Source organism: Harmonia axyridis, chromosome 7 (genome assembly GCF_914767665.1).
Source record: "Harmonia axyridis chromosome 7, icHarAxyr1.1, whole genome shotgun sequence".
NCBI lineage: Eukaryota > Metazoa > Arthropoda > Insecta > Coleoptera > Coccinellidae > Harmonia > Harmonia axyridis.
The window spans coordinates 28,465,624-28,482,829 of NC_059507.1; the positions used below are offsets into that span (position 1 = coordinate 28,465,624).

At 34.1% G+C, this 17,206-nt stretch overlaps 1 protein-coding gene across 1 annotated transcript in view; it reads left to right on the forward strand.

The window, feature by feature from the left end:
• The window catches only part of LOC123684986 (polypeptide N-acetylgalactosaminyltransferase 2-like), a 183,494-nt gene that overhangs the window by 94,451 nt on the left and 71,837 nt on the right, over positions 1 to 17,206 (forward strand). Inside the window, exon 2 of the mRNA XM_045624531.1 lies at positions 15,466 to 15,737. Within this exon, the coding sequence (XP_045480487.1) occupies positions 15,466 to 15,737 (272 nt within the window). The remainder of the gene's footprint in view (positions 1 to 15,465; positions 15,738 to 17,206) is intronic.

Below are 17,206 nucleotides of genomic sequence, written 5' to 3' on the forward strand. Positions count from 1 at the left end.
GACATTTGGCTGAATGTTAAGGATAAACTACCTTTGAAGTAACATAAATAATAAATGGAAGATAATTATTATTTTTATAATAAACATATGGATACTATCATCCACGTGCTTTTGCCAATAAAGGAAGAGTTTCGTTACATTAAAATTAATTTTATATTCCAAACTATTCATGAAAACTTCAGCAAGAATCGGACTCAAGGGGTAATCTTAAGCAATAAGTCTGATGAAGGTTCAATTTTGGAGAATTCTCTGAGTACAATTCTTGCCGAAATATTTATTAATTATTTGGAATTCAAAATACATTTTGATCATATGACGAAATTCTTCCCTTATTACCTTGAACGACATATAAGTCTAATAATTTCATAAACAATGGTATTTGTCTATATCAAAAACAGAATTTGATATGAAATATATTGAGAATGAATACCTATATATTTTCAACATATACCAAGTTACGACTTGAAAATCACAAATTTGAAAAAAAATCGAAATTCTCAAAGATTCTTGATAACAAAAAAGAATTGAAAAATTTTCACTACATTATTGAATGAAATATCATTTGCACCTCCTAGTGGTTCAAGAATTTTTTAATTTAAAAATTTCGTCTGTTCGTTGTGAAAATAGTTGACTTTTATCTTTAAATGTACAGTTTGCATCGATTAAATTTATTGTTGCTCTTGCGATTTCATGCATTCGTTAGTACTTCGAAGCAAATGTAATTGGTTATTTCAGCCAAAGATATGCGAATAATGTTGACTTGTTAATTAGAATGAAGTCATTACCTAAAGTAGAAACTTTCTTCCTTCTTAAAGTTCAAACCTCTCTTGAAATAAAAAATATTCCCATGCTACTTTTGAAGGACATATTTTTTCTATTTTGAATGAGAAGAACTAACGGATTTGAATTATATGCCTATTTCCTCAGTGATGAATGCCGATATTCTTGATACGGATTTTCCAGAACTTCTATTGAAAAAGTGAAATAGATTCTCGATCGAGTCAGAGTTTTTCATTCGAGTTTTTTAAATCGTATATTTAAATATCGATAGGTCTTACTAGACCCTTTTTTTCATATGTTCGTTTCATTCAAAACTCTTTCTAACGTTCAAGGTGAATATTTATCTTTTGCGTGAAAATAACAATGTTTCATAATGAGAATTATTCATGAAACATTACCATGTAGGTTCATATTTTAAAATTTCCTCATTGTTTGGCATTATTGAAGCTTCTTTATGTGATGTCTGTCGTCTGTTCGTCAATGTCTAACTGCTATTCCTCTATCATTATATATAGGGCTTATAGATTTCTTTGGTTTTTTGGGATGTCAAATGTATAGACAGATGTATAGAGATTTATTTAGGTACTTACTTTCTAGTTGACTGAGTTTCTTTTTTCACTAAGGCACAAGTAGCCCTCTTATACAGGGGGGTTTCTTGAGGGAACGGATCTCATCTGAGTCACTCTCTTTGCTTCTGAGGCATTCTCCGGGTTTTTCAAGTCATGCCTTTTTTTTTCGAGCTCTGCAATTCTGATCATCAAATATTTCTTTTATTCCTTGAATTGATTGCTGTTCCTAAATGAGTTGTCAGTTTTTTCTTGTCATTTATAGTATTTTCCATGATTCCAATTCCATATCTGAAACTTCTTCTTCCCATGAGAAATAGTCTTCGATTTCCATTTCTCTATCTGCATCTGCTATCTTTGAACATATAATTTAAAATAGATTAGGAAGTTATATCGTCTTCCTGTGTAACCGTTGATCTATTGATCTGAACTCGACTCAGGATGTAAATAATACATTGTATGCAATCTTTTATCATTCTTGCTGTGAAAAACCACAATTAAAATGTTCAGAGAAGAACATGTTATAATTACGAAAAGCATTTAATCTTATAGTGTAAGTTTCAGTGAAAATTAAAGAATTTGAAATTTTAGTTGTCCTAAAAAAAAACACCCTAAATACTCAACATAAATGGTTTTAAATTGATTTGAAATTAATGATTACACAGCTCTCAACGGTGTTGAGTATATAGTCAGGTGAATCAGTGGGTGACAGGGTGAATTTTCAGTGTGAATGGGCAACTGAAGCAGTGAGCAAAAGTTCCTGAAGTTACATCGATGTTTAACTAACTTTTTCGGAGTGAAAACTTGTATAGACTCCAATATATGATCGGAACTATTATAACATGTTTAATGTAAATAGTAAATGGTGTTTCATGCAAATGATGCGAAATACTTTGAGAGGTGATTCTATAGTACAAATTACTGAAATTCTATCCTGAACCTCTTTTTATTTTCAACAAATAAAAGTTGATGAAAAATAGATATCTCCATTTCGGCCAAAGGTTTCCGATTCAAAACTTGAATCGGAAAGATTAATTCAAGACCAGTTGATAATTCGGCTTTTTCCAGAAAATTGTTGATTCCACAAAAAAAGAGGTAGTACTTGAAATATTTTCAGCTAAACCTAGAGACTCCGGTAGGTTGGTATTATAGAATGAATTAATAAAACCAAATGATTGTTCTGAAAGGTTTTATGAGGAATCGAATCAATTTAAACAACATATTTTCAATTGAGTTATTTTAAATTACTCCTTGTAAATCGACGAATTCAGTTGCTATCGTGGATACAAAGAATACATACCTCAGATGCAATTATGTTTAAGGACATTCTATCGATGCCTAGAAACCTTTTATTTGTATTAAATATTACTCCTTTTCAGAATTCCATCAACTTTTATCGGAGTGCAAAATCTCACTTGCACAGATTTTTTTTTGCGTTTATTATCAAATCTCTGTGAACTTTTTAGCATAACTGGATGCAAATAATATGCTAATAAAGGCTTATTCATTTTGAGGCTCCGAAAGTAAACGAATAAAAAACACACTTTCATATCGTGATTGTCATCATGAACACTGCAGACCTTTATTTGTTGTCAATAGTGTTTTGACTGTGCCTTCTATATTTATATATGAAAGATAACAAATCTGCTTTTAACATGACAAGGAAATTTGAAAAGTCCTCATTTTATCAGTGTATCGAGCTTTATAATCACTTGTCTGATCCTGTGAAAGAAATGAACAGATTAAGTTTTAAAAGAATAGTAAAACCGCATGTTATAGTGTGAAAGAGTATTTGGATGACAGAAAAATGTTTTAGAAATTTTGTAAATGTGTATTCATATGACTTGTCCTAATCCCAAAATTCAGTCCAACAGGATCAATAAATTATTATTATTATTATTATTCAGAATATCGATCAAATTTTTACTTCAAGGTCCATGCATTATATGAGAATTGATGGTTTCAGTGATTGATATCTTCTTCATTTTCAAATAAGTAAGGGCCAATCACTTCACTAGACCAAATTGCATACCATACTTTGTGGCTGAAATGGTCTCCTAGCAGTTACATGAGGATTTTCAGTGCCCCATATGCGATAATTCTGCCAATTTACATGGTCACAGAGTGAACAGTGTGCTTCGTCTCTAAAGAAAATTCGATGCGAAACATCGTCATCCAAACGTTGTAGTACAAGCTCCCACTTTTGCATATGTTCCACGCATTCCATGGCCAGATGGCTTTAGTTCTTGTATCAACTTAAGAACTATAAGAATGGAGATGCTGATCCAGAAGCAGAATACGCCATAGCCTGCCGTGAGAGAGGCCCAAATGTCGTGCGCGCCCAGGAATTAATAAATTTGGATCTTCTTCAATACTTTCACTCACAGCAACAATTTTTTCGATGAAGTGTTCATTTTGATGATGTTTGGGCCTTAAGATATCAGTAGCAGATCCAGCCTCTTCAAAATATTTCACTGTCTCACCAATTGTACCCTCAGATAGACGATTATGTCGACCATAATCTGCCAGTAAAGCACGAAACGTACAGTATCATAATTTTTTAAGTAGGTCTTCACAATTTTCACACGTTCAGCAGTAGATAATAGTATATTGTCCAACAAGTGGGGAAAGTCCAACTTTTCTCGCGAGTGTGGAAGGTTGTGGCACGAGCCTGAAAGGCGAGTGCTGCAAACACACGAGCGAGAAAAGGACTTTCTCCACATGTTGCACACTATACTTTTCCTATAACTGCACAAATTTCAATAATTCAAGTAATGGACTTGAATCAAATCAAAATGGCTTTCGTTGAAAGTATGTGCTAATTTATTGCGTTTCCATAGAAACGACTTAAAAGCTCAATTCCATTGGTCTACCAAGCAAGGTGTGGGGAAATAATATTTCCCACAGTAGGAGCAATAGATAGTTTTGAAATTGAGTAAGCTGTGGAGAATACGCTACTTTCCATAGCAGTTGTAGAAAAACGATCCTTATTGATATATGACGCTTCGAATGACATAATATGTCATTGAATAAAGGCAGTGAAATCCAGACCACGATATGGATAACCCAGTATGAATGGAAAACCAAAATATTATTCATCACCTGTTAAGTGTTTCAATCGTTATCAAATGGCATTCCGAATTTATGGGGATCAAGTGAAATGGCAATATCGAAATGTATAGCTTTTTATAGGCGATATATTAATGTCATTCGATGTGGATTAGGTTTTCTGCCTTAATTGCGTTTTTCTATCGGTATAGTTGGTCATTCTCCAATTGAACCACAAACAATTTGTTGATTGATGACCAAATAAATCTTCCTAATGTGATTTCAGTCCAGAGTGTACGTCGTATGCCAGTGACCGGGTGATATATTAGATTCTTTCTCGACATCGCCATCTGTAATACTTTGCTAGGAAACGAATGGCTTGCAGATAGCGAAATACCCTGCGATGTTTCCGAAAAAACATAGAAATCGATAGTTAGATATGTGTAGTAAGTATAGGGATTGTTCTGTGAAATTCAACATGGAATAACGTGGGGAAAGAATTTTATTGCGGTTCTGGAAAAAATCACGGAAGTGTTGAGCTGAATATGGGTCGAGATAAACCACATAAAATTTTATTTTCCAAATTAACTACCCTTTTTTATGATCCGAACATGATAGTCCTCGTAAATATGAGGGGTTTTCCAATACGAGGTTTCATTTTGAATTTCCCGCTATCTGGGCAGCTGTCATCTTTTGACATTTGACAAGTACAAACTACGCCATTGCCTACTGAAAATGGAGTGATAAATGCTTCAACCACTCATTGATATTGTTAAAATTCACTACAAAATTGGTGAAAATTTTGTAGTCACAATTCGCAAAACGAAAGCACTTTTGCCTCACAAATCATGAAGCCGTAGCAATTTGACAAGAAAAGTTTCCTGTTCGTATCATTTTTCGAAAAGACGATCACAATTGTCAACCGAGATTTCTTGATTTAACATCTTTACAATTTTCATAACCATTATCATTCAAGTACCAGTCAAAATAAATTATCCGAACAGATCTGTTGTCATGGAAATATTGACTATTTCTTTTCCATTGTTCTTCTTGAATTTTCTATGGTTCTTATTATGCGATCAGATTAAAAATCCAAAATCTCAACTCATTCGGATAAGGGGTCATCGGAAGATCGAGTAGTTCTTTTCGATATTTCTTTTGATTTTATCTGCTGTGGAGACCTACCTTGAAAGTTTGTAGGACTTTCGGTTCGATTGTTATTGTATTCACGGCCTGCCGGACAGAATCGAACATGAGGACATGTAGGTCATCTGAACCTTATCGTTTGAGACCGTATCTGATTCAAAATTCGAAAATCACAGATATCGTTATGAAATAATAGAGTGATAGATGTTCGAGGAATGGCGATTAAAAAGAACCCTTCAATAAGGATACTATACATAATCCTCAATTCTTGAAAATTCGACTTTATTCATCAACATAGTGAAAAGTTATAAAACGGTCTATTTTTTGTGTACTTTTTCTGAAGGAAGATTCGTATTTGCTAACGAAATTGGCATAAAAAGAACCCTTCATTTAAGATACTATACATAATCCCCAATTCTTTAAAATTCGACTTTATTCTTCAACATAGTGATAGTTATAAAACGGTCCATTTTTTGAGTACTTTTTCTGCAGAAAGATTCGTGTTTGTTAACGAAATTGGCTTCAACCTCAGCAATCACCTCTTCATTGGAGCCAAATTTCTTTTTCTAGAGCACATTTTTACTGTCGATGGAGTCTTCTTCTTCTTCAAATACCTATCTGATTCGAATGTTAGCATTTTAGCAATCATAATTTTGTTGGTAGTAGCTCGAAACAATTCTGCTGAGTTTTTTCCAAACCAGGCTCTCAGGTTCTGCAACCATGATACTTCTTCCAGGCCTCCTCTTACCTACTATTTTCCCTTGAAATATATTCTACAGTAGAAATAAAGAGAGAAACTCCTCCCTTTATTTCTGATAATATGTCCCAGATATTCGAGCTTTCTTCTATTAACATTAAAAATGATTTCCAGGTTTTTTCTCATTCTCTCTAGCAGTTCTTTATTTGTTATGTGAGCTATCCAATATCCTGAGCATTCTCCTATATAGCCACATTTCGAATGCTTCCAGTTTTTTCGTCAATGTCCAAGATTCTACGCCATGCAGTAACACTGAAAAGACATAGCATCTAAGTTGTCTTACCTTCGTTTCCAGAAATAAGTTATGATTCTCGAAGATGGCACTCATTTTGTTGAAAACCATTCTAGCCTTACCTTGTGCCTTACCATTGCTCATTTATTACAGTTCCAAGATAGTTATACTGCTTTACGTACAAGTGAGCACCTCGTATGTTACCTTTACTTATTATCATCTGTTTGGTCTTCTGCACATTCGATAAGGTAGAGTCTGCATAACACTTATCAAACCATTGCTTTGGGTACACAGTATTCTTTCCATGTTTCAAACAACAAAAATGTATTGTCAATTATCTATCCAGACTTTACTCTAGGTTTCAACATTTTGACACGCCTCTTTTGAAGTTTGGTTCTAAAGAAAAAAGTGACACTGACACTGACGGTGCCTTCGTGCGTCAGGTTCGGGTTATCAGGTTTAGGTGGTGGCGTGTTAGTACGTATAAACACAACAAGGACAAGAAGACAAAGGATGTGATTTATTGGTTTATTTCACTTATCATTCATATATGGTCAATCAGCCAATCCAAAGAGAAATGAGACTGGAATAAATCAGAACTTAATTTTTGTCATTCATATAGGCGTAACAAGGGGGGGGGGATTATTGAGGACATAATCCCCTCCATTTATTACAATAAATAAACGAAAATTGTAAATATTGATTTAAAAACATTTTGTTCATAAAAAATTTATAGATTTTGCTTTTTCAGAGAAGGTTTAAACTATTAACCCCCCTCATGAGACAATTCTAGTTTTACACTTATCATTCATGACCCAACGTTCATTCGAATAAAATATCTTCTTCATTAAATTTTTTTCTCCAGATAATTCTTTTCAGAAAAAGAACGTGTTATTAGATATTTCCGCTAATTTATTATTTGTACCCTTTGGCGTTAAATGGAGAATATTCTTTATTGTTCTCTCGTCTGGCTCGTTCATTAAGTCGCGCTTCCTTATCTCCACTGCTTTTCGTTTCAAAAGACTTAATAAATTATTTCGCTACATTTCACAGTTTGGAGAGACCTAATGGCTCTCTGGGTTTCGGAGATAAAATCAGGAATTTGCAACGTTTCACGCCCCAGTTGTTATTTCCCAGAACGTGAATCCGTTCTTCGTTTGGTTTTAGCTCCAAAATATGAAACCAATATATAACTGAAAACATCAAAAATCTTGTATTCTCTGTTCTCTCAATATAACCATTGTTTTCTCGATGTGTTTACTCTCAGAAATCATTCTTTGGTCCGAATAGCAATTCGTAGAAGCAACAACTAAAAATATCCGTATTTGTCAGATCTCTTTAACTAGTTTCTTCGCAAGAACTGAAGAAATTAAATCATGTTTTTGCGAAAATCATAAAAAATATTTCGAAAAGTAAGCAGAGTATACCGAGAATCGCATCGATCTATCTCTACTCAAGTAAAAAAAAACCTACAATGGACTAGTTTAGTGATGTTGATAATACTATATTTGACACGATAGAATTGAAATATAGAGCAAAACTGATAAATCAGTGAAAAAATTTTGAAAATCCATCAATAAATGACTGAGAAATAGATTATTTAAATTTACGTATTTTAGCGCGGAACGTCTTTGGTCTGTGACGTCAAGGCACTTGCCTGTGATCGCTACACCATAAATTACGTTTAAATACTTAGCCGCGCCAAGGCTCTCGCGCCGTTTGTAGTTGTACAGTGTAGTTTTAACTCGAGTTTTATTTTTATGTCACCATAATGGAAGAAGGCTTCGTGAAAGGACAAAGTGACAATTTGCCTAAAATAGATATATTCGCAGTGTTGGAGTTTTTTTCTTCAAATCCATCTTATGTCAGTGCTGAAATAAAAAGAGTTAAACTTTTCAAGTAAGTATCTACTTTTGAGTTTGCTCCATCATGGTTCAACTTATAACGATGATTCATTTAAAAAACGTTTCGTAAACAGTTTGTAGTTGAGTACTCTGCGAATACCAGTCGTCTAGTGTGTGACGTCACGCCACTTACACGTACTATGAAATTATTCTTCCAAGCGCAACTTCAAAGTCCCATAACTTTTTCATTTCTAGAGATATTTCAATGAATCTTCCACATTTTTGTTTCATTTTACTTAAATTTTTAGAATCAATCCTCAACAAAAAAATGAAAACTTAGTCCATTTTGGGACTTTAAATTCTGATCCGTCGACTTTAAATTCTGATCCGTCGAATACGGAAATATACTAACTGACAAAGGAACTGCAACACCCAGAAGGAGCTTTTAAATTTTTTTTTTTGGTAAAACATAGATAGTATAGCAAGGAGTAAATGCGAGAGTTAATTATTAAAATTTGGAGAAAAAACGAAGGGTTTTCAATTTTTTTTAATAAATTTGTTAATAATGTGTTTGTCCGCCGCGATTATCTATACACTCCCCAACACGTCTCGGTATTGATGCAATAAGATGGTCTATTTCTTCTTGAGGGATACTATCCTAAGCTACCTGTACTTCATGTCTCAGAGCCGCCACAGTGCGTGGGGGTTGGGGTAAATTTCCAAGCCCTCTACCCATGATGTCCCAAATATGCTCTATGGGCGAAAGATCGGGGAATCTGGTGGCCATGGCAAAAGATTCACATGGGTCGGTTCGAAAAAGTTTAAACTAAATCTGGCAGCATGAGTTCGGGCATTATCTCGATGAGATATTGGATTTTAGAGCTCGTTGAGATGAGGGAGAACATATGGCTCCACTATTTCTTGAAGGTAACGCAGCGCTGTCATGTTACCTCAAATAAAGACTAGAGGTGACCTACTTGCATGTGCAATAGTCATCATCATCATCATTCTCAGCTAACAACCCATTGTCGGATTAAGCCTCCCTTAGTTTTGTCCATCTCTCTATATATTTTTTCTCCAAATTCTTCCAAGTTTCCCGGTTTTGAGCTTGCTGTCCCCAGTTTGTGCCCAGAAGTCTTTTTATAACATCAGTCCATCTTGTTTGCGGTCGCCCTCTACTTCTCGAATTGCTGCGTGGCCGCCATTCCACAATTCTGCTAGTCCAGAGTGTCATGTGCAATAGTAGTCCATACCATAACGCTTACTGTCCGGTGTACATGACGCTCAACATCGAATTGAGGTTTACGTCTTTCTCCCCGTCGTCGTCTAACCCTTCTTCGGTCATCATGTGCACCCAAGGAGAATCGAGATTTATCAGAAAAGATGACCTGATGCCATTCCATATTCCAATGTTGACGTTCTCTGCACCACTGTAATCGTTGCAGGCGATGCTCAACCGTCAGAGGTAACACAAGATGGAGTCGATAATGCTGCAGTCCAAAAGACCTTATCTGGCGGTAAACCTTTCGGACAGTTACAGGATGACCTTGTTCTCCTAACCACTCATCAGCCAAAGATCGAGTTGTCGCAAATCGGTCTCTTAAAGCCATAAGTCTTAGACGTCGATCTTGAACTTCATTTGTGCTCCTTCGACGTCTAGTGCCTACTCTTCTTCGATTTAGGGCATTATCAAACTACGCTTGACGACATCTCATAACAGTAGTTGGATTTCTGTTCTTACGGTTAGCGATTAATCGAAATAACAACCCCGCCTCCCATAGACCAATAATTTGACATATATTTCAAATTCACTCAGCTGGCGATAAACAAAAAATATTCACATGAAAAACCTTCACGATTTTTTTCTCCAAATTCAATCATTTACTATATGGTATACTATCTGTGTTTCACCAAAAAAAAAATAAATTTAAAGACCTCGTTCTGGGTGTTGCAGTTTCTTTGTCAGTTAGTATATAAAATATAGATTGATACGATCATGAATTTAAATAGAGCTAAAGCTACGAAGATATTAAATTTCTAGAGCAAATATCTAATCCCCATAGTTTCGGAAAATTTCAACTATTTGAACATTAATTTTAAATTAACGAACGTGGTATAAACTTCAAACCCATTTATTCTGAACAGGATAGAATAATTAACCATTGTGCAACAATTTCAGCGTTTTCATTCTACATTCGCTCTTCCATGCAGCTCTGAGGATTCAAATATGATACCATAGAGATAAATATTCATTACCTACATTTTCATGTAGCTCCTTCCGATGGGAACTAGATCTCTTCGTGAATATAACATAAGGCACAAAATTATTCAAAGTGAAAGGGATGATGTCTGATATCTGTTCAGTTCCTGAGAATACCCGGAATACAAAGAATGATTATTACAATACAGGACCGTGCTTCACTTTCTCTTCCTGATCTTCAAGATCACACAGATCAGTCAATTTATCGCTCAAACGTGTATTCATTTTTTTCTCTTTACTGTAATTAGATGAGACCGTTATATGTTAATTCCTCGCGGGTTTTGGCGCTTGTCCAACCTAAAAACATTCTTTTCGAAAGTTGGGGAACCTCCTCATATGCATAAAAGAACATGACAAGTGAATTACCGAGAAAAGTAATGGTCAGATATCTTGAAAACTGTGCACCTAATTGTCATGAGGTTGGAAGTAATTTCAATAACCCAGATATTGAAAGCATGAACGCTGCAATATGTTGTAGAGAGCTAACTTTTTCCTTTATATAAGTCGATTCATAGAAAAATGTTACCAATGAATTATTTAAAAAATTTTGAAGAAAAAACCCGCAAATTTTTCACCCTGATTTATTGTTTCGTGTTTGAACTCAAAATATCTCCGTTCTCAAAAGAAAAACAGGAAAATATAAACAAAAAATCGAACTCAGGGTTGTACTTCCCCAAATCCGAATAAACATTTCAAAACAATACTATGGAAGCTTGGAATCGATGTGGAGCATTGGCATAGACCTTATCTTTCATGTGACCTCATCGAAAAGAGTTTAAAGGTGTTAAATCGAAGAATTGTGACCATATCTTCGAGAAATAAACACGGCCAGGATTCTTTTCTTGTAAAATTGCGATTGTTTTGTTGCTTGTATGGCACGTATCGCCTTCTTGTTGAACATTAAGCTAAACCACTTGCCAGTCGTCATTGAATGCTCATTTGTGTTTGGTATTTAACCGTTAGAAGAATAATCCTTTAGCTTTGCATTTATTTGAGTTTTAATATAGTCGATAAAGAATGGAATAGCATTTTGAAGTACATAATGTATGAAGACTGTAAAGTAGGGCAAACACAATTAAACCAAAAAGTTTTAAGACAATGGTTATAAATTTATTGGGCGCATTTTCTTCCCACTTCCCATGCTCGATAAATTTCTGTTCATGAAGTAATCGCCTATTGCTCTTCATGTAACTTCCTTTACGAATGTATATTCCTAATTATTAGCTCATTCGACTTGCATCCAACTAATTATAGATGCTAGTTTTAATTTTTTCACCTCAACAATTTCACGCTATCTAATGAAACATCCTTGAAATTGTCTTAATTTGCGAAGGCCAAGGACCTTGAAATCGAGGTGTCACATGACATACAGCCGATGACGTCATCAAGACCATACCAATGACGTCATCTCTGTCGCATGAATATCAAAAATTGAATAATCAGAAATATAAATTGACAGGTTTCAACATTTTTCAGAAAACTTGTTTTTTTGGGAGAAAATCAATTCATTACATACATTTGCACCATACTGTATATGTTATTAAGTTCAAAATAGTTTTCGTTTATCATGATTGAATTTTCATGAAAGAATAAAATAAAATATCTTAATATATTATATAGTCATTTTTTCATTTAGAATTTTCCGAAATATAAAGGTGAAAAATTTCAACCAGGTTCGAAGTTTTCTCTCCTAACCTTCCAAAGGTATTTTCAGAATTGATGAACCAGAATGTAGCGAAATATATTCAATTCTTGACGAAATCTCTACATTCGAGATATGTGAATCGCTCAGGAGGGGGAGACTTTTTCAACTGAATCAACGTAAAAACTTGTGTCACTCGCCATGTTTGCCTTCAAACAAATCGAATCAAATCTGTTGAAAGGATAGGTAAGTAGAATTCGGAAACGTGTCCTTTGAATTCGCTCGATTGGTTCCTTTCAGAGCCAAAAGATTCTCGACATTTCCCTTCGCGAAAAAAATCACTTTTCGATCGAGATTTCCACTAGAATTTTATGGAATCTCAGAGATATAACGTTTAATATTTGTACATGGTGTACGAATGTTTCGCAAATACTCAGGAATTCTTTAGAAATACCGTGAAGGTATGAAATGGTTTCGGTATCAAGATAATGGAAATATTTTCGAATATATCTATCCGTTTTTTATTGGGTATCGAACTTTTGTGGTAACTGTTGATTGTATTGGATATGTTGATAATATATGAATAACGGTGTGTTCAAATATTTATTCTATTCGAAAATATTAAACAATAGTCGATCCATTACAATTGGCGCCCAACGTGGGGCGCAATGGATCGACCATTGTTTTATATTTTCGAATAGAATGAAACTGATTTCAAATTTGATAATTCGATCCAATGAAAATATATAAACTCTTTTTAATGTTCTAATAAAAATGATGCAAAACTCTTTCTCAGTTGAATTTACAATTTTTGCCTTTCATTTCATTTTTTTTCTTGACGTCTTGTTCTAATGTTTTGTTTTCGCTATCCTGAAATTTAAATCTTTCTTTCTCAATTCGGTGCTCCAATTTTTGTCTGTGGAATGTCTATGGCACTGTCACTCAATTTTGAAATATCTATCAAACAAATCTTCTTCTTTTCAATACTTATTCTTAATTATATACAAACATCTTTTGAATTCTAATTTTGAATAATATCTGTTAAACCAACTGAGATATTTAAATTATTTTCAATTCAACTCAAACTCTGATGACTATAAATTCTTGATGAAAAAAAAATTCATAACAATACATTATATCCAAAGTCATTGATATCATCATGGTAATGAGCTGCAGTTGAAAGCTAAATCATGAGTAAATAATGATCAACAAAAATTTGTTCGATAATCAGTGTATGATAATAACAGATACAGGAAGGACAACTTAAAACTTCAATGAAAAGTTTATTCAATTAAATGGAATTGACTCATTTAAAATCACCATAACAATATAACACAATTTTTTTTCTGTGCGATTTATGCTGATGAACAAAACGGCAAACGATAAAAATGAATACTGAATGACATCATATCGCTAATAACACTTATATGATAGAATGTTAAAATCTTCAAAAACAAAGGTTGATGAAAATTTTCTTCAAATATCAGACAATGAGAATTATTTCATTACTATACATACACTGGAACGAATAGGCGGACTGAAATTCAATTTGATATGAGCAATAAAAAGGCTGCGAAGTTCTCACAAAGAAGGTATTATTAATCTCACATCAATGGGAATATTACAACTCATAAAATATTGGAGTGACTGCTCTACAGTGGAGTTTCTCCTCTAGTGAAGCTATATTTAGAACATCGAAAATATTAAAATGTAATTAAGTGAATTGAGGCTAGATTATCCCAACTAAAAACGCAAGGCTTCATCATATTACATATTTCTGAGCATTTTTGTACAAAAGATAGTATTAACTGAAAATCATCGTTGAAACAATGAATAATTCAAGATATGCTAAGATTGAGTAGGTGCTATTGCAATTTTCACATCAACTACGATTTAATCATGTTATTTTATCAAATTGTTATATGCGCTGTTACCTTTAGTTCTTTGTACATTCTCAAGCAACGTTATGCCCCTTCAGTGTCTTAGAAGATTTCAATAAATATTCCATTCACGAGAAAACCAAAAGTTCAAATGAAAAAACGATCAGAAATTTTCTCTAAACCATTCAATTTTTAAAACTGGTGAAATATGAAAAAAAAAATGTGTTTATTCGGATAGCCCGTGAAAAATACCATTAAATTGTTGAGTGACTTTTAATTCTGCTTAAAGAATTGATCACAGAATCCAGTGATACGCTAACGTGATCCACTTTGTACAAAATTTCAATTTCTGTTATGTTTGTTGAAAGGAAGAGAATCTATAATGCAAAGAGCTAGTTTGAGTAACATGCATGAACAAGAATTATATTTATCCATATTTATCTGCGATGTCCAAATATTTACACTTTTACTTGAGCGGTTGATTTCTATAGTATATATACACCTGGAGTGACTCCTTGCTAGTCCAGCAAAGTCACCCAAAACACACTGAAATTGTCAGTTCACACACCGTGTGTGATGTAAGCTTTGAGTTCATTTCCTTCAGGAAAAGTCCTCAGCTATAGAAATAGAAGGTGTATATTTGACAGAGATCACTGAGTGCCAAACTGACGATTCTATCAGTGATCTCAGGATGAAACAGCCCTTTCCAAGAATTAACTCGGGTCGATTACTTTCTTCTATGATTTGATTCTGAACTGGCTTATGCAAGTCAGTTTGCGAAAATGATTTGAGCGTGTTAACTGACCCTTAGTAATGTTTTCTCCAATGCTCACCATTTAGCGTGTAAATTTCAAATGAATCTCCCTGCATTCATTTGTTTTGTTAATAGGACAACGTCATTTATTTATTTATTTATTCAAATGGACTACATGAGAGGACAAACTCAAAAATATGTACTCACTAATGGCTACAGTGGTGTTTAAATATTAAAAAAAATGTAATAATAAATAATGTTAAAATAGTGATTTTCATACATAATACCATTTTCGATTCTCTACAATGTATTCATCAAAAATGCTAATAGAAGAGGAAAAAAGACCCAAGGAGATCTAGACAGCATATTTCGCCAGAAGCACCGCTGAAAAGACCTGATATGAATATAAAAGAGAGGAGGCGGCATAACCCGCCTTGTATCGATCCCCAGGAGCGTATTCTCATCACGGGACCACTGGAAATATCTATCCACTTATCAATTTGTTCTCTCCGTACAGAATGTATAACCTTATGTTAATACATGTCGATTTTTACAGGGTGAAAACCGCGCCCTCCGACTCAAGGAGGGTTTCAGTTTGCAACCGCAATACGATGAACTGGGGCCAGCTCCGGGTGTACAGATGGCCCTTCAGGGCAGCGCTGAAACCACAGATGGGCGTCTTTCTTGGAACTATTTCGACGAAGAAGGCTACGTTTCGAGAAGTGGGTTGAGGCAAGGAGAAGACCCGTATATCAGGAATAGGTTTAATCAGGAAGCTACAGATAATCTACCGAGTAACAGGGAGATACCGGATACTAGGAACCAAATGTAAGTAATCAACATTTTTGACATGTGCGTAAATGTTATTGCAACCATTTTGGGCATAGCTTTCTCAAGAACAAATAATCACGCAAAATGGTGAAAGCACTGCTCCGCTATTTTACGTAACTTCAATTTACTATCGCTCAAAACTCTATCGCCGACATTTTTGATCATTTGATCTGACACAACTGCCGAATTAGGGAGACCAGCATGGTCGGTGGGGCTTCGACCACGTTTGTAGTCACGATACCAATCAAGAGTCCAATGGTGTTAAATCTAAAGACACTATTTCACAAATCGTTTTTTTGGATTTTTTTATGGAGGTGTACCATGATCAAAAGGTTGATTTCTTCGAAAAGAATATTTTTTCGACATATCTTCAATTCATTATCAAGATTTTTATAGGTAAAATCTCATTGAATTCTAATATTTTATGCTGCATAAAACACAATTTAAATTAAGAGTGGCGTAGCGAGAATTTGAGCTCCCTTGAGTAAAATAAATGTGACGACTCCTTCCAGTTACCCCTATGAATTTCTCACCGCAATGTCGATTTCAACAATTTTATGGAATATCTATAAGAATTTTTGTTTCTCAATGGAATCCAATAAATGCTTCAATATATTTTTTCTACTATTTTGCAATAGATTTTTACCTACTATTTGACTTACCATTACTATTACTTACTATACTGCTGAAAATATTGAATTTAAATTACCAATTAAATTTGAATTGCCGTGGATGCAATGAAATGCCATAGAAATAAAGCACTGATTTGTCCTGGATGAATGGATACACACAATATATAAAATTTTCTTCCAATTGTTTTTCAAACCATATGAATATACTAAAACTTAACGACTAATATTACTCAACAATTAGCTCATGTAATGTACTCCTATGAAACAATAGAAGATTTATGGATAATATTAGAACTCCATAAACAGGCTTTTCTTCCATTGTACGCTCTGAAATATCTTTGTTAACTTGCGATGTTATATAGGTCATATCTAAGCGTTGTGAGTGCCAACTGCCATTCAAAAATACCCAGAAGATTATTATTATAATTGACGCATTCTCAATTATAGTTAAACAACTTTCGATTGACGAAATTGATTTGATGATGTTACTCATGCTTACGCTTGAGTGAATTGCACTTTTAGATGTAATATGGAGATTAAGATGAAGGCAGAGTTGGCTCATACATTGATTTGAGATCTCCAGCTCCTCTGTATGTGTTAGTATTTCTTCATGGAAAAAGTTGTTCTATCCGACGCTAAAGTTATTGAACTAAAATCTGGACCACCCTGTATAAATGTTTACTTTATGTGTAGTAGAATGAACACGTTTTGGTTAAGTTATCTCAATTTCATGGCTATCCAATGTGAATTAATCTGTAGTAAGTGTTATTACATGTATTAGGAAGAAGATTTCCTTTGATGACATTCTTCCAAAAAATCTCCTGAGGGTGCAAA